Source organism: Eupeodes corollae, chromosome 1, assembly GCF_945859685.1.
Source record: "Eupeodes corollae chromosome 1, idEupCoro1.1, whole genome shotgun sequence".
NCBI classification, from domain to species: Eukaryota; Metazoa; Arthropoda; class Insecta; order Diptera; family Syrphidae; genus Eupeodes; species Eupeodes corollae.
Genome location: NC_079147.1, coordinates 188,028,979 through 188,053,261, shown reverse-complemented (window position 1 = coordinate 188,053,261; position 24,283 = coordinate 188,028,979). Strand labels below are relative to the sequence as shown.

The 24,283-nt window shown below is 34.9% G+C and overlaps 2 protein-coding genes across 2 annotated transcripts in view; one reads left to right on the top strand and one right to left on the bottom strand.

The window, feature by feature from the left end:
* Positions 1-536: 536 nt before the first annotated feature.
* On the bottom strand, positions 537-16,920 carry LOC129938755 (protein cup). Its single transcript, XM_056046491.1, has 3 exons — positions 15,890-16,920; positions 13,588-15,775; positions 537-709 (listed from the first exon to the last, which is right to left on the bottom strand). Exons 1-3 carry the CDS (start codon positions 16,616-16,618, stop codon positions 678-680), a joined length of 2,949 nt encoding a protein of 982 aa, XP_055902466.1. The 5' UTR covers positions 16,619-16,920; the 3' UTR covers positions 537-677.
* The window catches only part of LOC129938910 (uncharacterized), a 406,682-nt gene continuing 391,437 nt past the window's right edge, over positions 9,039-24,283 (top strand). Inside the window, exon 1 of the mRNA XM_056046746.1 lies at positions 9,039-9,045. The gene's annotated coding sequence lies outside the window, so the exon portion shown is untranslated. The remainder of the gene's footprint in view (positions 9,046-24,283) is intronic.

The following is a 24,283-nucleotide window of genomic DNA, read 5'->3' as shown; positions in this document are numbered from 1 at the left end:
CTACAATTTTAACAATACCTACACAATTCTGTTACATACAAAAATTTAAGAAATGTCAAAACTTTCTTAACCTTTTTTGTAGCAATTTCATAACAATTGGAATTGGAAAACAAAAGAAACAAGAACACATGTTACATAAATAAATAGGAAAAATACCTGTGGACATATGTATGAATAGGAGAAAAATAAAATAAATGTTTTTTTCTTTTACATAATTCATTGTTTCTTTTTCTTTATTAACTTCTGAATGAAATGCATTCTATTTATGTTTTCATGTTTTAACAATATAATAATATAATAATTTGAGAGATTACCTTAAAAGTAATTCATTGCCCTATTTTGTTTATGATTTAAATAAAGGTTGAAAAAAAGGCGAGGAGAAAATATTAATAAACAAAAACATAATAGTTATTTTTTTAACAACATTGATTAAGTAAACAAATTAAAATGTAAAAAACTGCACTTGTTTGTTAATCCATTGTTTTTTTTTTTACTGAAATTCATCATTATTTATATTAGATTTTGGTTGTTGTTGTTCCACTTCGTATAAATAATTGGCATAGGATTCCGCTTGCCGGCGACGTCTCGACTCCATTTCGGGCTTAAGAAAGCGATAGCCTATTATAATAACAGTAGTTGCCACCATCGCCTTGGCCAAAATGCCCGGCCCCGAGTCTTTATATTCTTTGAGAAATTTGATTATAGTCATCTGGAATAAACAAAAATTTTAGATAGTTTGAGTAGGTTCCCAATTTGTTTTTAAAATTAATTAAACTAGACTAGAAATGAACAAATTAATAAAATTATTCCTTCGTACTTTGTTGTCGCTGATGCACTTTTTGGTGTTTCCAAATTATCAACTACTGGTTCGGCGATTTCACGTTTATATCTAAGAAGGAGAGGCTGCCAAATATATACACCACACATAAAGCCAACAGCTGTTACTATCATAAATTGTGTTGTGGTTATATTACGAGGTCGGCGGATTCGCATCTCAACAAAAAATAAACTTCCAATTTAAAGGTAAAAAAGAAACAAGTTAATTTCTAGAAAAGAACTTTCAATTATCCTACCATTTCGCCGATACTATTTGACAACTCAAAATTCAAGAATGCATAACCAAGCAATTTGGCTTGTCAAAAATGACATTTTGAAATGAGATATTTTTGTCCACAAAATGGCGAAAAAAAATATTGTACTAGACACAAAAATGTTGTATGTACATTATGTATGTATGTATGTATGTATTAAAACTTTAAAAAATATCGTTGGACTTTATAACGATATTTAGGTTCCAAGTCTTTGGGGCCTACCAATAGTCAAATTTAGAGTTTAAAATTGGGAAAAATTATTATATTTTATGAGAATAATAAATAATAAAATATAAATGTGGCACGAGTACGATAACTTTGGCGACAAGATATAATAACGGTTTTTGGTAGAGGGGCTTAATACAAGGGGTTTACCTCCCCCCGTTTAGGAGGTAGGGGCAATTTAAAAAATAAATTATACATTAAATGAAAAAAATAATTAAATAATAACGGTAATACTTACAATGATGTTCAAATGGTAGACATGTGCATTCAAGAGGACACAAGCGTCCATAGGTTTTTTCTTAAAACCAACCTCTGTCTATCAACTCCTACTCTCACCTCCACGTGGTGAACATCGGGTGCCTAGTACCTCAACTGGAGATTGGGTTCCAACCCCAGTGGAAAGTTGTTGGGGGCAGCAAACGAGAGAGGTGGGGAGAGGTGTTTCCACTAAGGCACCTCTCCTTATCCAGACGGCAGCGGAGGAATTCCCGAGATGGAATCAACGGTGGCGTCTACAGTTCCAGTAAGGTTGAACTACTTAGTGAACACCTTATAGGGCTTCTTCGACTTATTCGGAGCCCAGGCCTGTAAGGAGCGGTTTTATCCGGCTCCCCATCCTTGGAGTTATACTTAGGATCTGGCCCTCCAGGTTGGAGGTTGTGCGTCGGGGTGACTTCCTGGCCACGTAAAAGCTTTCAAAGTTGCGAAGCACCAACAAGCCTCGGATACGGACGGATTTACTGTTGACAACCAACGCAAACGAATAAAGGACAACGAACTTCGGATATGCACGTGGAATGTTAGGTCCCTTAACAGACCACGTGCGGCCGAAGAATTAGCGGAGGCCCTAGAACGATATAAAGCAGATATCACCGCCATCCAGGAAATACGATGGGATGGGCCGGGCAAAAAGAGGATGAAAAACTGCGATATCTACTATGGTGACTGCTACCACGAAAACCAACAGCGCTTATTTGGATGCGGATTCGTCATTGGAGCCAGACTTAGGCAAGAAGTCTTGAGCTATAGGTGCATCAATGAGCGCCTCATGACCATACGCATCAAGGCTAAATTCGGCAACATTAGCCTGATATGCACGCACGCCCCCACAGAAGAGAAAGACGACAACACCAAAGATATGTTCTTCGAGCTCTTAGACAAAACATATGAGCAGTGCCCTAGCTACGATATTAAAATAGTCCTGGGCGATTTTAATGCCAAGCTAGGAAGGGAAGACATCTTTGGTGGAATAATCGGGAAAAACAGCCTGCACGACAACACTTCCGATAATGGATTCAGGCTCATAGATTTTGCTGCGGGGCGAAACGTCATGGTAGCCAGTACGCGTTTTCCACACCTCAACATCCACAAAGGAACTTGGACTTCTCCAGATCAATCTACCGTCAACCAGATTGACCATATTGCGATCGACGCCAGACACGCTTCCAGCATTATGGATGTACGAACTTTCCGAGGAGCTAACATCGACTCTGACCACTACCTCGTTGTAGCCAGGGTAGCACTTCGGATTTCCAGACCCAAGGCAAAACAGGGAGGTGCTGGGAGAAGATACAATGTCGAACGGCTACAATCGCCAGAGATCGCCAAATCCTTTTCCGACCGAGTGACAAGTAACCTCTCTCGAAGTTCTCTGCCGCCAACACAATGTATCGAAAACCAGTGGCAACATTGCCAAGATGCAATCAGAGAAGCCGCCTCTGATGTGCTGGGTTTCAAACAGCCACCAACAAGGAACCCCTAGTTTGATGAGGAATGTCGGCAGGCAAATGCAGCCAAACAACAGGCACGCAAAGCGGCGCTGCATAAAAGGACGAGAGCTGCTCGTGAGCTCTATGAGCAGAAGAGGCGAGAGGAACGCCGACTTTTCAGAAGGAAAAAGAGAGGGCATGAGAAGCGTGCGGTCGAAGATGTTGAGAGGTATAAAAGCAGGAATGAGGTTCGAAAGTTTTATGAACAGGTGAAACGAAATTCACAGGTACATAAACCTAGAACCGAAGGCTGCATAGACGAAAGTGGAAACATCATAGTGGAACCGCAGTCAATGCTGAGGATATGGAAGGACCACTTCTGCAGACTGTATAACGGCGACGAAGAACTGAATCCCGCTGTCAGGCAGGATGACCCATTCGATATAGACGACGAAAGCCAACAATCCCGTCCTCCCGACTTAGACGAAGTAAAGATTGCCATATCTAAGTTGAAGTCTAATAAAGCCGCTGGAGCAGATGGCTTGAATGCCGAGCTCTTTAAAGCAGCTGGAGATAAGTTGGTTAGGAGCATGCACCAACTGTAAGATATGGTCGGAAGAAAACATGCCCGATGAATGGAACCTCAGTATTGTTTGCCCGATCCTGAAAAAAGGAGACCCTCTAAACTGCACCAACTATAGAGGAATAAGTCTACTTAACATCGCCTATAAAATCTTCTCTGCCATAATATGAGAACGTCTAAAGCCCATCGTCAACAACCTGATAGGTCCTTATCAGTGTGGTTTTAGACCAGGAAAGTCCACAGTTGATCAAATATTCACATTACGGCAGATCCTGGAAAAAACTCAAGAGCACAAAATCGACACCCACCATCTTTTCATCGATTTCAAGGCCGCATATGACAGCATCTACAGGGACGAGCTGTATAGAGCCATGTCTAGTTTTGGCATCCCTGCCAAACTCGTCCGTTTGTGCAGGATGACCATGGAGAACTCACGCTGCTCCATAAAGGTTGGAAACAACTTAACAGAACCTTTTGATGTCAAAAAAGGTTTTAGACAAGGTGATGCGCTGTCATGCGATTTTTTTAACATCGTGCTTGAAAGAATAGTGCAGAGCTCACACGTCAACACTAGAGGCACTATCTTTCAAAAGTCTGTCCAATTACTGGCATATGCTGATGACATTGACATAATCGGAAGAACTCAGCGTGATGTCAATGGGGCTTTTGTGAGTATTGAGGCAGAGGCGGCAAAAATGGGTTTAACGGTTAATGAGGGCAAAACAAAGTACATGCTGTCGTCTAGAAAGGACATACAACACCGACGTTTTGGTCAAAACGTCACAATCGACAGACGTACCTTTGAGGTAGTCAAGGACTTCGTCTACCTAGGCTCCGCTGTAAACGCTGAAAACAACACCAGCGCTGAGATCAAACGCAGAATAACTCTTGCTAACCGCTGTTTCTTTGGACTAAGAAAGCAATTGAGTAGTAATGTCCTCTCTCGAGGGACCAAAGTGTTGTTATATAAGACCCTTATCATCCCCGTCCTGCTATACGGTGCAGAAGCATGGACCATGACAAAAGCGGATGAAAGCACCTTGGGTCGCTTCGAGAGAAAAGTTCTTCGTGTGATCTACGGTCCCGTATGCATCGAAGGGGAGTGGAGGAGAAGATGGAACGACGAACTGTACGGGCTGTACAGCGACGTAGACTTAGCAAGAAGAGTAAAAGTCCAACGACTAAGATGGCTGGGTCACGTAGAGCGCATGGAAACCAATGCTCCGGCCCGGAAAGTCTTCGAATCCGCACCCACAGGACAGCGCAGTAGAGGAAGACCGCGGATCAGGTGGCGCGCACAAGTGGAAGGTGACCTCACCCAACTTGGAGCGCGAAATTGGAGACATCTAGCTAGGGACCGAGCTAGATGGAGAAGTTTGTTGGGTGAGGCCCTAGTTCACACAGGACTGTAGCGCCACCTTAAGTAAGTAAGTAATACTTACAATTAAGTATTATACCTTTTTTTAAAGCCAACATTTTTTTCTATTAGCTTGAATCAAGTCAAAACTATGCATAGTTTTTAAAAAAAATAGTTTTAAAGTCAAAATTTGTGCAAAAAAAAGTAAAAAATAAAAGGGTTAAAGTGTAATTTTTCAATACTTCAAGATTAATTACCACTGTTTTTATTTCAGAATTTATTGCTTTTAATTGTTTTTGATCAAAAACTGAAAACTAGATGTTTTATGTCTTTCAGTTTTTGAGAAAATTGAGGATTACCAAAACAAAATATTTCAATTAAATTACTTTTTCCTTGCTTAAGTATTAACGTAGGCTTATTTTGATAGTAATAATCGAATAAGGATTAAGATATATTCATCTTGTTCTATACTGTTCTATACAAATCCGTCATCAAACTTTGTCGCCAAAGTTATCGTACTCTCCCCATAAATGTTAAGTCCAATTTGTATGACTGCTAAAAGTCGACTTTAATATTTAGGTCATAGTATGTATCGTTTATTGATTAGAGTCCATAGGTAAATTTTACATACATTTTAGCCTAAACATTTTCGATTTTTGGTACGTTCCTTTGACAAAATTTTTGTTGTTTGTTTCGCTATTTAAATGACGATTTTCTCAATCTGGATATTGAAAAATATACAGAAGTGTCATTAATATTCGGTTTTTATTCTGAAACATATTTTTGGTGTTTTTCTCGTAGTAAAATTGAATTAAGGTTTATTATTTGGTTATTTTATAAATTGGTATAATATTCCCTAAATATTTTACTAAACAAAATGGTGCAATCACTTACCTGCATTGTCTAATCAAATGTACCGTTAAAATAAAGTGTTCACTAGACGTTTGCATACATTTTTAAAACAATTTAGTGTAAGATCGTTTGGTTTTATTTAAAAAGTTTATCATGGGCGCAAAGGTAAATACAAGGCTTGAAAAAAGAAACCTCGTTATTTTTCACCATAATTAAGGTGAAAAAAACAAACAAAAATTGCTGATATTTTAGAAATGAAGCCAAACACTGTCGACGATATTGTTCAGAGGTATAAAAGAGAAGTTGTTGACGAGAGTAAGTACAACCTCTTTGGATCGGATGGAAGAGTTATGGTGTGGCGCAAGACAAATGAAGAGCTTTATAGCAGGAACAAAGCCAACAATAAAGCATGGAGGCGGGCACATCATAGTTTGGGGGCATAGGAAATTTAGTATTCATCGATGGGCATTTTAAGGAAATTCAAATTTTACCGGGACAACAACCCGAAGCACAATTCGCATGTTGTAAGGGAATGACTTCTGTGTAACTGTCTAAAAGTAATCCAAATACTTCCACAATCTCCAAACCTTAACCCAATTGAGAGTTTGTGGTATTAATTGGAGAATCGACTTCGCGAAAACCCTGTCTCTTCAATAGGTGCACTAAAACAACGGCTTCAAGAAGAATGGAGCAAAATAGGCTCTGAATACCTTCAAACAATTATAAAAAATATGCCCAAGCGACTGGACGGAGTTTTATCCAATCAAGGGTATCCAACAACAACAAATATTAAAATCAATGGTAAAAAAGATAATTTAAATATAAAGGTGTAAAAATAACTGAATATTAATGAAGTGTTATTTTTTGAGTTGTCGTATTTTTTATTTATTTTATTTAGTTAATTTGCTATTTTAATTGAAAAATGAAATGAAATGAATTGAAATTATTAAATATAAAATTTAAAAAAAACTGGTTTTTAACTTTAAAGTTTAAAGTGAAAAGTAAATTATTTTAATGGAAAGAAAAAAAAACGAATATTAACGGCACTCACTGTGTGTATAAGAGCTTTTTCCAAAGTTTTGCTTTTGGAATATTTTGTTGGATTATTGTTACATTGCATTGTATTGAAGAACATTGAAAAATAATGGATATGCTATCAGATAAAGGTTATTTCAATATTATGAGGAAGAATATTTTAAAAGATATTTTTGTTCACATCGGTTCTGCACTTTTAAATATAATTGACTATTAGCTGTCATATGGAGTCTTCTCAAAAAATTTAAGAACCTTGGTCATAAAACATAAATTTTAGACCGATTCATATTTTTTGATTTTGATGATGACCACAAATTCTTGGTTGATACGTCTCAAATACGTAAGTTTTTTTCATTCTCTTTATAGAATAAAATATAAATATAAAAAAACATGATGACGATGTTTAATTCGGTTGCTAAAGGTATATATTCAGCATGCAAACAAAAAACTTATATTTCATGATTTTCATAGGCAAAACAAAATTTAAGGAATTATGACTTCGACTGAATTGTTTTTCGAAGGGAGTTATGATGAAGTTAACGCGAGTCAGCAACTCAAAATATGCAGAGGATTACGTGATTCTTCCAATCCAATGGATTTGGACGTACATATGTAATAATATACTTTTCTTTAATTATTGCATTTGCTGATGAAACTTCATTGCAGATTATTCTAAACTTCAGGATTTCCAAACAAGCCTTCCTGGAGGTGTTGAACGATATTGAGGAAATCCATTCCAAATGTACTATTAGAAGCGGTTTTAAAATTCTTTGCCTTAGGAAGTTACCAATTGAAAACGTTGCTTACGATTCTGCTCTTAAATACAAAAATACCGCTTAAAGAAACAAAGTAATTTTTTATAAGAGCAACTATACTTTCGCACAAAGAATTTTTCCTTTAGTGGCCAAAAAAACAACAAATACTTCACATGTGAAACGTCAAACAGAATAAATAAAACTCATTCGCAATGAACTTTTGATAAATATTCACAATCGGTCTAAAATTAATTTATAGAAATTATCGACTAACCTTCGTCATGAAACATAAAATTTAGACCGATATGGACCGTTTATGGAAACGACATATGTACTAATAGAAGAACAATCGGGGAGCAATCTAAACATTGTTAAAGCAGACTGGAAAAAGATAATGTATGAGGAAAAGATAATAGCAACTGTTTGATTTTTTTACCTAAAGGAGCTTTCGAGACGGTAGACAGGAAGATACTAAATGGCTTGATGTAGGACATTAATACCACATGCATGTTAAGTGTGTATTCATGGTTGATATATTTTATCAAATTTTCTTAGTTGGTAAAAATCAATTATGTACTAAGTAAACACTAAAATGATAAAAACTACTGCAAGACTAGATCAATTTCGTATTCGTTCGCTTAGTTCTAAGGTGCGAAGCAGCTTTAATTTCCGCTGCATTTTCAATCAAATGCGTTTTGTCAATTCATGTGCTATTATTTAAAGTATTCTGAAGTTATTTAGAATTTTTTAAAGACAATTTGTCTCTGAATTTAACAACAATAGGGAGAAAAGCAAGTGAAACCTATCGAGAACTTATCTTAAAATACCACAAAGAAGGTAAATCATATAAACAGATTTCATCTTAAGTTAATCCAGCTAAGTCAGCGGTTTAAAGTATTGTTTACCGGTTTGTCAAGGAAAAAAGAAGCAAGAAGTTTTTTCAATACGGAGGACAAGAGGATAATTGTGTGTGAAATAAATAAAATTCAAAAGATAAGTGCACCAAAATTGGCACAGAATCATGTTTTCAACGGAAGAGTATTGCGCAAAAAACCTTTTATTAGTCATATCAACATACTTAAACTTCTTGTATTCGCCAAAGAATACCAAGCAAAGACTTTGACTTCTGGAAAACGGTTGTTTTTTTGGTAAATTGTACCAACTATAGAAATTCTATAATATGTATATCAACCATGTACTTACTTAAAAAGCACTTTGTTATTACTTTTGTATCTGAAGTCATTTTGGGTGAGGAAAACATTCAAACTTTTTATTGAAGGGGTACGAATATAGAATTGATACACTTTATGAAAAATATAATTGGTTTAAATCGTAATTGTTTGGACGTAGGCAAATTGTAAAATTTTACGAACATACCATAAAGTTATATCCTGGGTCAGTTTTGTTCTTATTGTATATTAAAGATTTAAAAAAAAGTGAAATAAAAAGTCAAATACATTTGTTTGATATTCAATTTTGAAAAATAGAAGAATTTGAATGTGTAAATGAAATAAAACATCTAGTAATAATTATATATAAGTATATAATTATATACATATATGTATGAGTCAACAAAACAAATATTTTTCTTTGAGTCTGTTATTTAGTGAATATTTTCTGATTGTATACATCGAAAAAAAGGTAGACACTCCATTTATAAAAAAATAAAGTTTGCTTTTGTACCTTTACACAATGTAAAACGAATATTATAGTGTTTTAGCAGTTTTTTTTAGGAGTTGTTGCATATAAGATGCAGGAGAGGGGTAGGAGGCCTGTGGGTGTGAAGCTGGAGTGAGAAACTATCAACGGCAGTGTGCGCGTGTGCTTTGTAAAGGAATAGCGTATTTAATGTGTCGTGAGACCTAAAATGTCTTCAAAAAAGTGCAAAAATCCCGTGGAATCTTCCTGTTATGTTTGCGGCGAATTCATTAAAGTGAGAGCCAAAAAAAATTGTTTGTCGTCAAATACGAGACTTTGTGAAGCCTATGCAGCTGATGAAGTATGGGCACCTCATTTCTCATGTAGAAACTGCAAAAACACTTTACAGGGTAAGAGAATACATCATACTCATGGACCCAACGGAGCGAGTTTCAAATAGGAAATAGGAAATTAGGTCTGATGAAGCAGTTCATTTAATTTTTGCCGAAATTGTCAGAGGCGCAAATTAAAGCTGGTATTTTCATGGGTCCACAAAAAAGAAAATAATGGCCAGTGAACAATTCCAACAGCTCCTCAGTACCCACGAAAAACAAGCGTGACTCAGCCTTAAAGCAGTGATTCATGGCTTTCTTGGCAACAGAAAGGCAGCGAATTACACAGAGCTTATTACTAATATGCTTCACAACTTCAAAGTTATGGGTAGCAGAATATCTTTAAAAGTCCACATGCTACATTGCTCATTGTCTTGTATAATTAAAGTCAATAAAATATGTGATTTCTTTGTTTTCCTTTTACATATAATTGAAAAAAAGTTAAGTATTCCAATGGCAATATAAATTTATAATGCTATTGCAGAACCCCACTTTGATTTATTGTCTAAAAATACTATTGACGGGTACTGCAGGTATGTTGGAAAAGTTACAAAACAAGGCAATGCGTTCAATTCTATTCTGTAACAGATATGTACCTATTCAAAGTACACTGGGTATTCTCAAATGGTTAAACATTATTTTTATATTTAAAACTAACAACAACATTGTACCCAATTATCTAAGTAGAAAATCTATCATCTAGAGGAAGTACACAAACTTATTACCTTTCAAGCTAATGATGCAATTTTTAGTAAATTTAAAAACACAAAACATGCTGTTTTATAAAAGATTACAAAAGAAATTATTTAATTTAAGAAAATGTTAAAAAATAAGATAAATTATTAAAATTCTAGAATTTAAAAAATAGTTAAATTAAGCTAAATATAAACTGTATCTCATTTTATCTACGAACCATTGACCAAAACGAAAAAGATGTCCTTGAATTCTATACACAAAAGTTTGTGTACATTTCTTCCAAAACAAACATCAAGATGCTAGTCAACGGTCCAGGCAACTATCGACAAGGGATAAAGGATAAATAAAGAGTATGGCAGAAAAGGATCAATTTAGAACAGCGAGGATGACCACGCCGGAGCTTGGCATCACGGCACTAATATGAACCAATAGAAGAGCCATAGTTCAAAACATGTATTTAGAAAAAAGCCACTCGTTAATAAAATCAATAGAAAGAAAAGACTCGGGTTTGCAAAAGAGCACATTAACAAGCCTCCAGAGTTCTGGTGCAGGGTAATCTTTTCCGACAAATCGAAGTACTATATATTTAGATCTGATGGTCGTTTACTAGTGTGGAGAAAAACAATTGAAGCTTTAAATCCTAAATGTAAACTACAAGACATGGGTGTGTTATGGCTTACGAATGATTGGTAAGTTGGAAATAAATCGAAATACCTTCAAGGAACTCTACCATAAAGACCAGGTATCAATACAATTGAGCATGCCTGAAATGCATGGTTAATGGTTAGCACGAACTCCTTTTTCTGTATTCAAAGACTGTTTGAAAGAAAATTGTATTTTAAAGTCTAGCAATAAAATAAGTTTTTTTTTTCAAAAATTTGAATCAATCAAAAAACCTCGGTTTATTAAATTTCTTTTTCGAAAATCGTTAGAGCAGTTTTTTTTAAATTAATTTTTCATACACAAAGTTTTCCAGTTTTGAGTTTTAAGTTCATAAACCTGGCATGGGGTCCATCTGTACCCCGCTATAGAATAAAAACGTATTTTTTTCATTTCAAAAAGAATATATACATATATAATTCTACTATCAGGTTCAAGATGGCATTCGATGTGAAATTGAGCTCAAGGTTAAACTGATGTGCATTGCTAGAAGTACGAGTATTACGACTGAATTGTTTGAGGGGGGAATGCAACTGGCTATAAAAATATCCGTAGACCAACAAAAGGCATTAAACATTGCGGCGGTATTTGAGTGACGTAGATGTTTCGTTTATAGTTCTATCACCTATCATTTTCAATGAATTCATTAATTAATGTTACAAAAGCCATAATATTATCAAAAATTGATTATGGCCTTGTTATATATGGCAAATGTGCAAAATCCTACATCCAACCTGTTCAATCAGCATATCACGCCGCAAAAGAGCCAGCCTCAAAGCTTTTAAGACAAGTCCTTTAAAAAATATGTAAGCTGAGGGAGGTTTTTCGTCGATCACAAAAAGGAAAGAAGTCCTTACATCAAGACTTGTAGGAAAAATACTTGAATCCTATGACTCTCCAATTCTTTTGGACTCAACATATAACTTTAATTTATGCGAGAAAAATCGGCATTGAACCAAAAATTAAAAAAAAGATGTCGAGTGTGACCCTCCTTGGCTATGCCCGAAGGAATCCATCAACACTGCACTCGCTCGATTTAAAAAAGATTCAAATCCGAAAGAGGTATATCTGCAGCATTTTCATGAATTAATGAATCCTTTCATCAGAAATAACTGGAATATCCTCTTTACCGATGGCTCAAAGTGTGAGGAAGGTACCTCTTTCGCAATTGTCGACTCAAACAACAATCTAATCTCTTCAGAAAAGCTACCACCATTTTTCTCTGTATTCTCAGCCGAAGCCTTAGCGGTTTTAAAAGCCACGCAATTCGCCAGCAAATCGAAGAAAAAAAACAGTGATATGCACGGACAGTCTTTCAACTTTAGCCGCCATCGAAAACGTCAACAATCGATCATCCTACATCGGAAAAATCAGAGACAACGTCATCAAACTTGGAAAAGCGATAAAGATTTTTTGGGTGCCAGGTCACATCAGTGTAAAAGGCAATGAGCACGCAGACAATGAAGCCGAAATAACCGCTAGGAACAGAAACTTAGCAATATCAATATACCAACTTACCAAAAACGATATTTTAAAATTGACTTGCTCCATTTTATATAATCAAAAAATAATAGATTGGTCTCGTTATCATCACCACTATTCTTCCATCAACCAAAATTGCAGCCCAGTTATCTACTCCACCTCTACGCCTGCAATCATGAACAAATGCTTCACCAGGTTGAGGATTGGACATACCCAGCTCACCCACAGTCACCTACTCAACAAAGATCCCCCACCCATTTGCCACCTCTGCCAACTCAATATCCAGCTGACCATCAACCATTTAACTACAAACTGCCCGAAAATCAATGAAATTTGTAATAAACTTTTTAACTGTAATCTAAAAAATCTCCATTTGGTTCCTTCCGAACAAAACATACAAAATATTTTCAAAATTTTAAAACTTTTAAATCTTCACCAGAGTATTTAACATTTATTTATTATAAACCCCTGCGGGGGCGGTAGGAGTAAGTCAGACCTATTACTCTTACTTACTCCGACCGCCCCCTGCAGCTGGCAAATTTAAAACATCATAATATCCAAAAATACTATTTTAAACATTTCAGCTAGAAGCCCTGGTAGCTATTAGCTTTTAAGTATTGTTTTGTACATTTATGTATAGTTCAATAAATAATAATAATAATAATAATAATAATAATAATAATAATATCATTTTCAAAGCTCTTTTTTGGATCCTGTTCAAAATACTTAAACTTGTTAGAGGCACCTGCCCAAATATGCGAGTTGTATTCAAGTTTTGGACGAATGAAGGCTTTGTAAATTACAGTCAGATCAGAAGGTGTGAGCAATTTCTTGCACTGTCGGAGAAATCCTAAGCCCCTAGCAGCAATTTTGGCAATATTGAATATGTGAGGAATACCAGTATTTATTTTATGAATTTCAGACTAACCTAACCTAGACGAGGAATTACTTTAACCTAACCTAACCTAGACGAGGAATTACTTTAAAATTCATTGTTTTCTCCCAAGCCAAATAAAAAAACAATTGCTTGTAAATTCATTTCATTACCATTTTGGTTATTGAGTGTTTTTAGAAGTTTAAAATTTAACAATTTAATAATAGATTTTTCTTACCTCCTCCTCTAACTGTAGCCGTAGCAATAGTATTCCTTCGTTGTTCTAACTGTCGACGTAACTGCGTATTAACAGTTTGTTGCAATTGGGATGCTAAATTTCCTGAATTTGCAGTATTCGATGATGATGAAGAAGTCGAACGACGACGACCCATTGAATGGTTGTTATTACGATTGCTTGAATTTGTAAATTTTCTATGACGTTGTTGTTGTTGATGATTTTGTTGTTGTTTTTGTTGTTGATAGTGAAAGTTTTTGGTCCCAGCCATTGAATCATTTCCACCAACAACATTACCACCTCCTCGAGGATGATTATTATTATTATTATTGTTGTTGTTATTCATGTTGCCATTCATCATGGACGTTTGTAAATGTAACATTTTCTGAAGTCCAATATTTTGTTCTTCGAGTTTCTTTTTTAACATAGCATTGTGAAGAATGAAGTTAGCATGAGATTGGAGCTCTTCCTGAGTATAAGTTCGCTGATTGTTGTTGTTTCCACCAACACCAGTTGTATTATTATTCCCTTGGTATCCACCAGAACCGGAACCGGTGCCTCCACCAGTTCCGCCTCCTGCATTATTAGCATTTCTCCTTGAAGCTGGACTTTTATTCAATTGTTGCATTAAAGCAAGGTTCTGCAGTTGATTGGCAATGAACTGCTGTTGTTGTTGCTGATTGCTGTTTATGGCCAACTGTTGATGATACTGCCCAGCAGCTGAGAAAGTCAACACAGCCGAAATTGCCTCTCGATCGGTTTGGGTTAGATTTGGGTTGGACAGCTGAATCACCAAACCGTGTTTGGATATCTCTCCACGAGCCAACGACAACAGTAGCATCTGCGTATCAGGACGGCTGAGAATAGCATTGAATTGCAATTGTGCAAATGCAGCTTGCTGCTGTTGTTTCTGCAAAAGCTGCTGCTGAAGGTTACGATGTTTGATGAAGTTTGACAGATTATCATTGTTGAAGAGATTCAGAGGATGGTGTTGCTGGTTGTTGTTAGCCTGCGGTTGGATTGGCGGGGAAGAAATTGATCCAGCACTAGAAACATGTTGTTGCTGCTGTTGATTCAGTTGGTGAAGAATTTTTTTGAAACTCTCCGAGCTATTGTTGAAATTCTCCGAGTTGGGTTTACCTCGAGAATCATTCGATTGATGGCTCCTCCATTTGGCTTCGATTTCGTCAACACTTGGCATTTCAGTTGTGCTAAGTTTTTCCTTTTGACCCCCAGCAGCAAGAGGAGCAGCCGTGGAAAGTGGCATATCGTTTCGTTTGAAGAATTCATTCAACGACTGTGTCGAACTGTGATGAGTGGTATTTGTCTCTTCGTCTTTCTTCTTAGCATTGAAAAGTGGCATAAACTTAGATGAGGGAAGCTTGTTGGCAGTGTTATTAGCTCCTGATCCATGGTGGCTGGACTTATTGTTGTGTGATGATGAAAAATCATCAAACTGGAAAGCCAAATGCTTCTTCTCCTTATTGTTATTATGATTATGATTATGGCCAGTAGGTGTGAAATCTGAGCGATTGTTATTTGAATCCATCTTATTTTTGGAGGACATTTCCAAACGAATCTTTTGCTGATCGGATTCATTGAAACCACACAACTCGATAGTATCCAATCTGGACGTCGGACCACAGCTAAACCACTCGGGTTCATCACTTCTGTTGTTGGTGCTGCTGCTAGCATTGCTGCTATAACGTTCTTCTCCGCTCGAATTTATCGAATGTCTCGATCCAATCGATCGGAATGACGATTCCCCACCTGTCGCTGAGGAAATAACACGTTTAACATAGTTCGAATTATCATCAAGTTCGTGTTTTTTTTGTGGACGTTGTGGCTTCGGTTGAATACTTCCACTACCAATCAAATCTTTTGTATTGAAGAACTCTGGAAGATTATTCTTTTCGGGATCTTCCTCGGGAATGTAGTCCCAGTTAACTTCACGATTAGAAGATATTCGACCACTTCCAATGCGACGGTAGTTATTACCATTTCCAGCAGATGAACCACTATCGGTGTGGTGATGGTTAAACGGATTCGAATCGCTGTATTTGAAATTATCATAAATAATTGAGTTGGAAGAACTGTTGGTGTCTGAGCCATTTAGAGAAGCAGTTTTGCGCTTAAAGAATGCAGGCATAAGATCATTGGGTGGATTAGAATTACGGAAGGATTTGTTTCTCTGTAAATTAGATAAATACAAAAAGGATTGAAGGAAGATGCATGTTTTTGATAGAACTTGATACAACTACTAAAATCATACATATATAAATAAAATATCAAGAGTGATACTTACTTTCATATCTTTCATATTTTTTAGTAAATGATGCAATCTAGCATTTTCTAGACATTCGTGCCTTATGATGGTCATTTCATCACGAATTTCTAGCAAATCTGAGCGTGAGTACTTCTTTCCTTCATAATCCGAATGACGACCTCCATTTAAGTGTTTGTGCTTCTTCTTCTCATCGCCATCGTCTATGCCGTCATTCTGGTCAATGACTTCTTCGCTTTCTTTTATCACCTCAGAAACTACAAGCTGAGTCGGTTCCTCTTCGTGTTCCTTCCATTGACTGGCATTACTCGAATCTGTGGTTGCTTCTAGGCCACAATTTGCATTGGCACAACAAATTCCTTGGACAGTGTAAGGGGTCGAGGATCGAGCCGATAGTACTTGTAAGCTTAGAACTTCTTCTTCGTCTACTTTGTCCGTTGCAATTGTTGTTGCAGTCATTGACGATGATGATGGAGGTCGAGAATTTGCTTGTACCAGAGTAGCACTAGAGGGAGCAGTTGCTGCTGCAGCTGCTGCCAAGTTAACCAAAACTGGTGGAGGTGGAAGCATAATTGCTACTTCAAGTCCACTTGATTTATTCAGCTTTTCTTTTTCATCTAACTTTTCTGTTGTCGGAATCGAAGATGTAGTCTCTGATTCGACTATGGTTTCCTTCATCTCCACCACGGTTTCCGGTTGGGGCTGCTCTGACTCAGGCTTGGCCTCCATTTGCGTTTCATTGGTCGACATTTTATGTAGTTTAAAATAATTTTTATTTAATGTAATTTTAACAGTTCAGTTGTTGATTTTTAAAATAAAATAAATTAAATTTGTTTTGTGTATTTAAATTAATAAGATATGTATTTTAGTTGGAAATTAGTAAAAAAAAGTTTTTTTTTTTAAAAAAGATCACAAAAGGACTCCACGAAGTTTTGTTACGCAGCAAAATGGATATGGAAGTGGAGGAAAGAACAACAACCGTTATTTGAATGTAGCCACCTTTTTTATGTGTAATTTTGATTCGAAGAGAAAAAAAAGACGGATAAGTAAACGGTAAATTTTTGTTGAAGGAGAAGTGAGAAAAGTACTAGATTTACAGCCATGAGTTCGTAGAGATGTGTGGCCTAGTAATTTAGAGAGAAATCTTGTACATTCATTTAATTTTTGAATGTGCTTAGGCAATGTTCACATTACTTGATGTGGATTTAAAATTTTGATTTATATGTTTTCTTATAATAATAAAGATTTTTTTTTGGCAACCCTGTCAATCTTGCCCGTTTGTGCATCAAGACCTCTCCGATACTTTTATGTTATGTGACTTCTCCAACATAGTTCTGGAAAGAATTGAGCAAAACTCAATAGTCAACACGAAAGGCACAATCTTCAAAAATCTGGCTAATTATTCTTATACACTGATAGTACTGAATTAATTGGAAGATGAAAGGGTGACGGTGGCGGGTTTTTGAGCATTGCCTTGGAAGTGGGGAAAAGGGGAGAGTACGATAACTTTGGCGACAAATTTTGATAACGGATTTGTAAAGAACAGTTAAAAACAAGCATTTTTTACTTTGGGAGGAGGGGTCTATCTCCCCCCATTTAGGCGGTAGGGGAAATTTAAAAAATATGTACTTTAAATGGAAAAAAATAATTAAAAAATAACAGTAATACTTACAATTAAGTATTATAACTTTTTTTAAAGCCAACATTTTTGTCTATTAGCTTGTTTTTAAATCAAGTCAAAACTATGCATAGTTTTCGAAAAAAATAGTTTTAAAGTCAAAATTTGTACAAAAAAAGGGTTAAAGTGTAATTTTTCAATACTTCAAATTTAATTACCACTGTTTTTATTTCAAGGACTCGGGGCAAATAAGAAAATTTTGGGCACTACGACATTTTGGGTTTTAAATTTCAACGCCAAAACGCAAACATCAAACTGAAAAAATGTCAGATCACCAAAAAATTGAGAACGTCAAGAAAACGTAACAAATATTTCTGTTTATACGCGTCTCAAAGCCCAACCTCCGAAGAGCCCGAAAAAAATATCAAATATCCTCACTCCACTCCTGTCATAAAACCCAAAAAAAAATTATTTTGGGCAAAAAAAACAGACAAGAATTTATGCGTTTTTTACTTTAAAATTTATTAAGTCGTAACGACATTCCCTTTGGCGGGGGGACAGCGGTAAACAATTTAACTTTTTTTACTAAAATTTTGAGTTTAAAATTAAATTTTTCAAAAACTATGCATAGTTTTGACTTGATTTTAAAACAAACTGATAGACAAAAGTGCTGGCTTTACAAAATGTTTAACACTTAATTGTAAGCATTACCGTTGTTTTGTAACTATTTTTTTTCATATTTTCATAAGTAATCATTTTTTTAAATGGCCTCTTCCACCTTAACGGCGCGGCGGGAGAAAGACCGCCCTTTCTTAGTAAAAAATGCTTTGTTTTTAACTGTTCTTGAAAAATCCGTTCTAATATCTTGAAGCCTGAGTTTTAGCCCCTTTGGATTTTTTGGGCGATTTTTTTTTAACTTTAAGGGTTTTGTGACCAATTTTGAGCTTTATGACATCTTAATATTTGGTTATGGTTTTAGGCGAAAAAAGAGGTTTTGTGGATTTTTGCCAGATCAGCGAATTATAGAAAAATTTCTTTCAGAATTTATGACGACATCGCGTATGTGATCGATCCACAAGAGGTTGATAAGATGCTGCTGATGCAATTATTATTGTCGTTTCAGTCGTACAACCGAAGAGAAAGGATGTGAGCCTTAAAACGAATATGAAAAACTGAGCGTACTATTTTGTCTGCACAAAAATTAATAGGATTAGAAATTACAGAGAGTAGAGGATGATTTATAAAAGCCATTAAAAAAGCTTTCGTCTTTCAAGATATTTATATTTATATATATTTAGATAGATAGATATTTTTCAAACAGATAAATAACACTGGTCGATAAAATTACATTTTTTTCTGTTTCATAAATAGAACAATATTTTTTTAAAGGGATTATCAGATGTCCTGAATTCGAATCTCACCTTTAATTTTTTTGTATCACATCAGGTTTTTAAAATATGCCCCTTTAAAAAATACAGATGACACCCAAAACGGGATTTTTAAGGCTAAGTTGAAATTCATCATATAACTAAATGGTAAGTTTAATGATGATGTCACAAAGTACAAATCTTTGTCTTTTAGATACAGTTTAAGACTTATTAGCATATCTTACGTGGTTTCTAGCAACTCTCATTAGTTATGAGCCACGTATATGTATAAAGTTTTGAACAAACTATGAATTTAAAATGAAATCCTTTATTTGTTTTAAAAAATATGTTTTGGATTTAATTTTTATGATCTTAACTCAAGTTTTAAAAATATCTGTTTTTAGCATTATTTTTATATTTTTTTAATATATCAAAAACTTGAATTGTTAAGACAATGAATTTGTTACAAAAACACAAATTACTTTCAAACCGTTTACCATTTAAAACGTTTTAGTAAAAAATATTCTTTAACGGTTCTTTTAAATTAATCTAAGAAACTTGAAAGCAAACAACACATGAAGATTTTTCAAACAATTTGTGAAGTACATACTATAAATATTTCAACTGAATATGGAAGAATTAAAGACTTAGAAAGCCATCACGAATTCAATCAAAAAAAAGCTTCCTCATTAATTTAGATAGCCTCAAAAAGTTTTGTATATTTGTTTTTAATTTTAAAAACCAAAATCTCAAAAACCTAAGGTGATAGAGTTATTTTGAAGTGGAATTTGAATTAAGGCTATCAAAACCGATTGAAAGAGTGCAATTTTATTGCTAGAAAGCCTTGATGACTAATATTACCAGCAGCGTTTCCATGACCTTGGAAAGAATACACATGAGTGCAATCCATCGATTATGTTAGGGCGAAGAAGGTTTTGCCTTTTTTGGGAATTAACTCAAAAGAATAGCAAAGAAATAAAAGCTTACGCAGGGGGTTTTCTAGTGTGGAATAGTACCTCTCTAGAAAACTATCGGGTATGCGATTAGAATCATTGAAAAAGGATTTACATTATGAAGCCAGATAAACGACAAATGTTGTTGCAAATGAAAAATACTTTATATAAAATCTACTGTTCTAATTATATATGATCACGTAAGTTTTTCTGAAATATGTATGTTTTGACTTTGAAATATAATTATTATTACTCTGTTTTTGTTCAACGTAGAAGAAGTTGTTTAATTTAAAAAAGGAAAACTCTAGAAATATTCTTCAAGGAGCCTAATATTTCATCAGGTTATGGACCCTCGCTGCATCCACTTACAGCTGTGGACAACTAATTAGAAACATTACTTGCTTCTCATTTCCAGATTCACTTTATCAAGTGTGACTTGATAATCTTTTTATTTTGCATTGGTGAGTGGAAAATTCTGAATTGTCTGCAAACGTTTTTAAATCTTAGAGGTAATTACAATGGGGAAAAGTAAAGAGTTGTGATCCTCCCACAAGGAAAGCGATTCTTGAGCTTTGGAAGCTTAAAAAGTCCTACAGAGCAATTATATCAAATGAACTGTTCTGTAAAGAAAGTTTTCAATGCAATTAAGTATTTTCAAAACTTCAGGACTGCTGAAAATGTACTTCGTAAAAAACGGGCCCGTAAGAAAAGCTTCCAAATAGATCAAGCAATTAGTAGGCTGGACAAAAATTACCCAAAAATAAGCTGCACAGGGATACAACGCCAACTCTCGGTTGCATTCGATGTCCCGATAGGGCCACGCACAATCAGAAGAAGATTGGTGGAAGTTGGGTTGCATTTTCGTTTTTCTCGGAAGAAACCATAAGTTGCATTCGATGTCCCGATAGGGCCACGCACAATCAGAAGAAGATTGGTGGAAGTTGGGTTGCATTTTCGTTTTTCTCGGAAGAAACCATAAGTACAAAAACAAGGTAACGCAGACTTAGAATAAAGTTCGCAAGATCACACGCCAACTGGACAACAAACGAATGGAAGTACATAGTGTGGGGTGACGAAACTAAAATAAATAGGATCGGCCAAGATGGTGTCCGAAGGCCAAAAGGAATAGCGTTCCACCCTAATACGTTTTGCCAATAATTAAGCATGGAGGCGGCTCGCTTAACGTTTGGGCTTGTTTCTCGTGGTGTGGAGTTGGCCCAATCCATCCAATCGATGGAACGCTGACAGCCGTTAAATACATTGGCATTCTTAAGAAACGATTAGTGGATTGGGCCGATGAAAACATGCCAGTGAAAGTTTCAGCAAGACAACGACCCCAAGCACACTGCAGGAATTACGAAAGGGATCATGACGAAATCTAGAATGCCAAAAATCTCGAATGCCGAAAATCTCGAAAATAAAAAAAAAATATCTAGAACGCTAAAATCTCGAATCCACAAAAATCCAGAATTAACAAAAATCTCGAAAGACTCTATCTAGAAAAAAATCTCGAAAAAAAAAATTAATTCGAGATTTTTTTTTTTTGTATTTTGAAAAGTTAAAAGTCAATAAAACACATTACCCAATATTTTATTTTCTGAGGAAGAAACAAAATTTTTGCAAACAATAAGAAAGGTGCATGTGTAGCAATGTGCAATTGTATGATTGATAACTTTACTTGTCAACTTTAAGTTGGTTAAGGAGAAGTAAGTTATCCAGAATGTATGTTTAAATTTTTGAGGCATTGTTTAAAATTCGCGCGAATTTTAAACATTGCCTCAAAAATTCAAACATACATTCTGGATTTTTGCATTCGAGATTTTTTTTTCTAGATTTTGGCATTTCGAGATTTTATTTTCTAAATTTTTTTTTTCGAGATTTTTTCCATTCTAGATTTTTGTTTTCGAGATTTTCATATTCGAGAATTTTACTTTCTAGATAATTAATTTCTAGATATCGTGGTAGACCCATTACGAAACAGTTCTTTAGGGGCCAATCGATAACAGTTCTGGAATGGGCATCATCAAGTGCAGACCTACATCCGGTAGAGCATCTTGAGGCAGATTTTAAAAGAGCTGTTGCTCTCAAAAATAACTTCAACAATGATGTTCTTTCGAAGTTATTAAAGATAACAATAAGCTGCTTGGAAGGCTATACCCGTAGACCAGTGCAGGCGGCTTATTTCATCAATGGAACGAAGATATCGGGAAGTTTTGAAGCAAAACGTTTTCGCAACAAGGTATTAAAGATAAATATAAGGTAAATAATATTATAAAGTTATAAATTGTATAATAAGATACCTTTGTTTCTAATTAGTTGTCCACCAATAACTGTGTTTTCACAGAAACTGCCATATGAAATAAATGTTATGTTTGGGAAACATTGTTTTAAGTTTAAAAAATATATTTTGAAAACAAAGATATTTTTTCAAAAAAAAAATTAAAAAAAATACAGATACTGCTTTAAAAGTGAATTCAATTTGTGTTTCTAATTAGTTGTCCACAGCTGTATGTAATTAAAGAACTATATTGTTTAAAAATGGATACATTTTCAGAACAAATTGAAAAACTAAAAGGAAGAGAAAATTTTCATAAATGGAAATTTACGGTCGAACATGCACTCAAGCTTCAAGGATTTTGGAAGGCAGTCCAGAGGATAGAAGAGTCTCAAGAAATTCAAGAGAAGGCAATGTCAAGACTAATATTGTATATACATACCCATATCAGCATATTCAATGAATATCCACAGTTAAGGATATTGTCTAACAAGACAATGGGGCTTACTTCGGAAGCTTACAACAATTCAATTAGAAAATTGTGCAAATCATATTTGAGTACGTTGATATTATTATTGATACTGCCTAAAAATTTAACCAAATAGGGATGGTATTAACTGAAGAATTGGTGGGAAGTTTGTTACTTTCAGGGTTAATAGAACATTTAAGACCCATGATTATGGCAATGGAAAGTAGTGATTTAAAAATAACTGGCGATGGAATTAAAACAAAATTACTTCCGGATTACGAATATTACAATAAAAATGCAGGTGCAAGTGGCGGAAGTATAGCAACAGAGTTAAGAAAAATGACCATAGAGAACGTCGTTTTGATACAAAGCGTATTGTATGTTACAAGTGTAACAAAGAAGGTCATGTTGCTAAATTTTGAAAAACAAATCGAAAATAAATAATTCGAATAATGGTGGTATGGATTCAAGCTGGTTTCTCAGTTCATTTATCGCTCTCATTTTAATGATGATGGAACGAACTGGTTTATAGACTCAGGTGCATCTTCCCATATGTCAAAAAATAGAGATATTTTTCAATTTTTCAAGAGTTCGAAACAGAAGAGCTTGTAACAGTGGCTAATAACAATAAGTTATTTTAAACGAAAAATATTACGAACTTACATTGCAGAATGTTTTATTGGTGCCAGAAATATGTGCAAATTTATTGTCTGTTAGCCAATTGACGAAGAATGGTTTGCCTGTCAATTTGTATGATTCAAAATTTCATATTTTACACAAAGGTAAATTGGTTGGTTCAGCTAAGGTAGTTCATAATATGTATAAGCTTGATATAAGAAAGGATTATAAGATTTTTCAAGCTGCAACGACCGATTTATGGCATAAACATTTAAGTAATACAAATCAAGAGGATCTTCAAAAATTATCTCAAGTCAAGGCTCGAGGAATAGAACTTACAAGAAGTTCGGAAGAAAAACGATGTAGTTCATGTCTTTTAGGTAAACAATCTAAGATTCCTTATCAAAATCAAGAAGTTCTACGACCGATGTACTACAAATAGTAGATACATTCAGATGTTTGTGGTCCTATGGAACGAGATTCAATTGGTGGTTCAAAGCATTATGTAACTTTTGTTGATGATTTCTCATCAAAAGTATTTGTTTACATTATGAAAATGAAATCAGAAGTTTTTAAATAGTTAAAAATTTTCAAAATGGTTCCGAGAAGCAAACTGGAAAAAAGATTAAAATATTAAAAACGGATAATGGCTTGGAATATTGCAATGCTGAACTTCAGCTCCGTACAACCCTCAACAGAATGGGAAAGCGGAACGCATGAATGGAAGCTTATGTGTGATGGATTGTATCATGATGGCAGATGCAAATTTAAAGAAATTTTATTGGGCAGAAGTTATATGCACTGCTGCGTATTTACTTAATAGAATTGCAAGAAAAAAGATACATTATAAGATGCCAGAAGAAATTTGGAGTGGCGTAGATATAAGAATTTGTCGCATTTGCGAGTTTTTGGATGTATTCCTATGGTTTTAACGCTTTAAAAAAAATGCAAGAAATGGGATTTGAAATCCACAAAGTGTATTATGGTGGGATATTCAAAAACAACTGAAGCCTATAGATTATATGACCCAATTAAGAGACAACTGCTAATTAGTTGTGATGTTACATTTATAGCAAATGAAATGTATTTCCCAGCAACAGAAAAATCTGAACAAT

What these genes read in the sequence shown, in the direction of transcription:
- LOC129938755 (XM_056046491.1), bottom strand. Translation starts at nt 16,618, where the DNA reads ATGTCGACCAATGAAACGCAAATGGAGGCCAAGCCTGAGTCAGAGCAG. An exon ending in AAAATATGAAAGATATGAAA is followed by an intron (nt 15,776 to 15,889) that starts GTAAGTATCACT and finishes TCTAATTTACAG; the next exon opens with AGAAACAAATCCTTCCGTAA. An exon ending in GGCTACAGTTAGAGGAGGAG is followed by an intron (nt 710 to 13,587) that starts GTAAGAAAAATC and finishes TGTTTATTCCAG; the next exon opens with ATGACTATAATCAAATTTCT.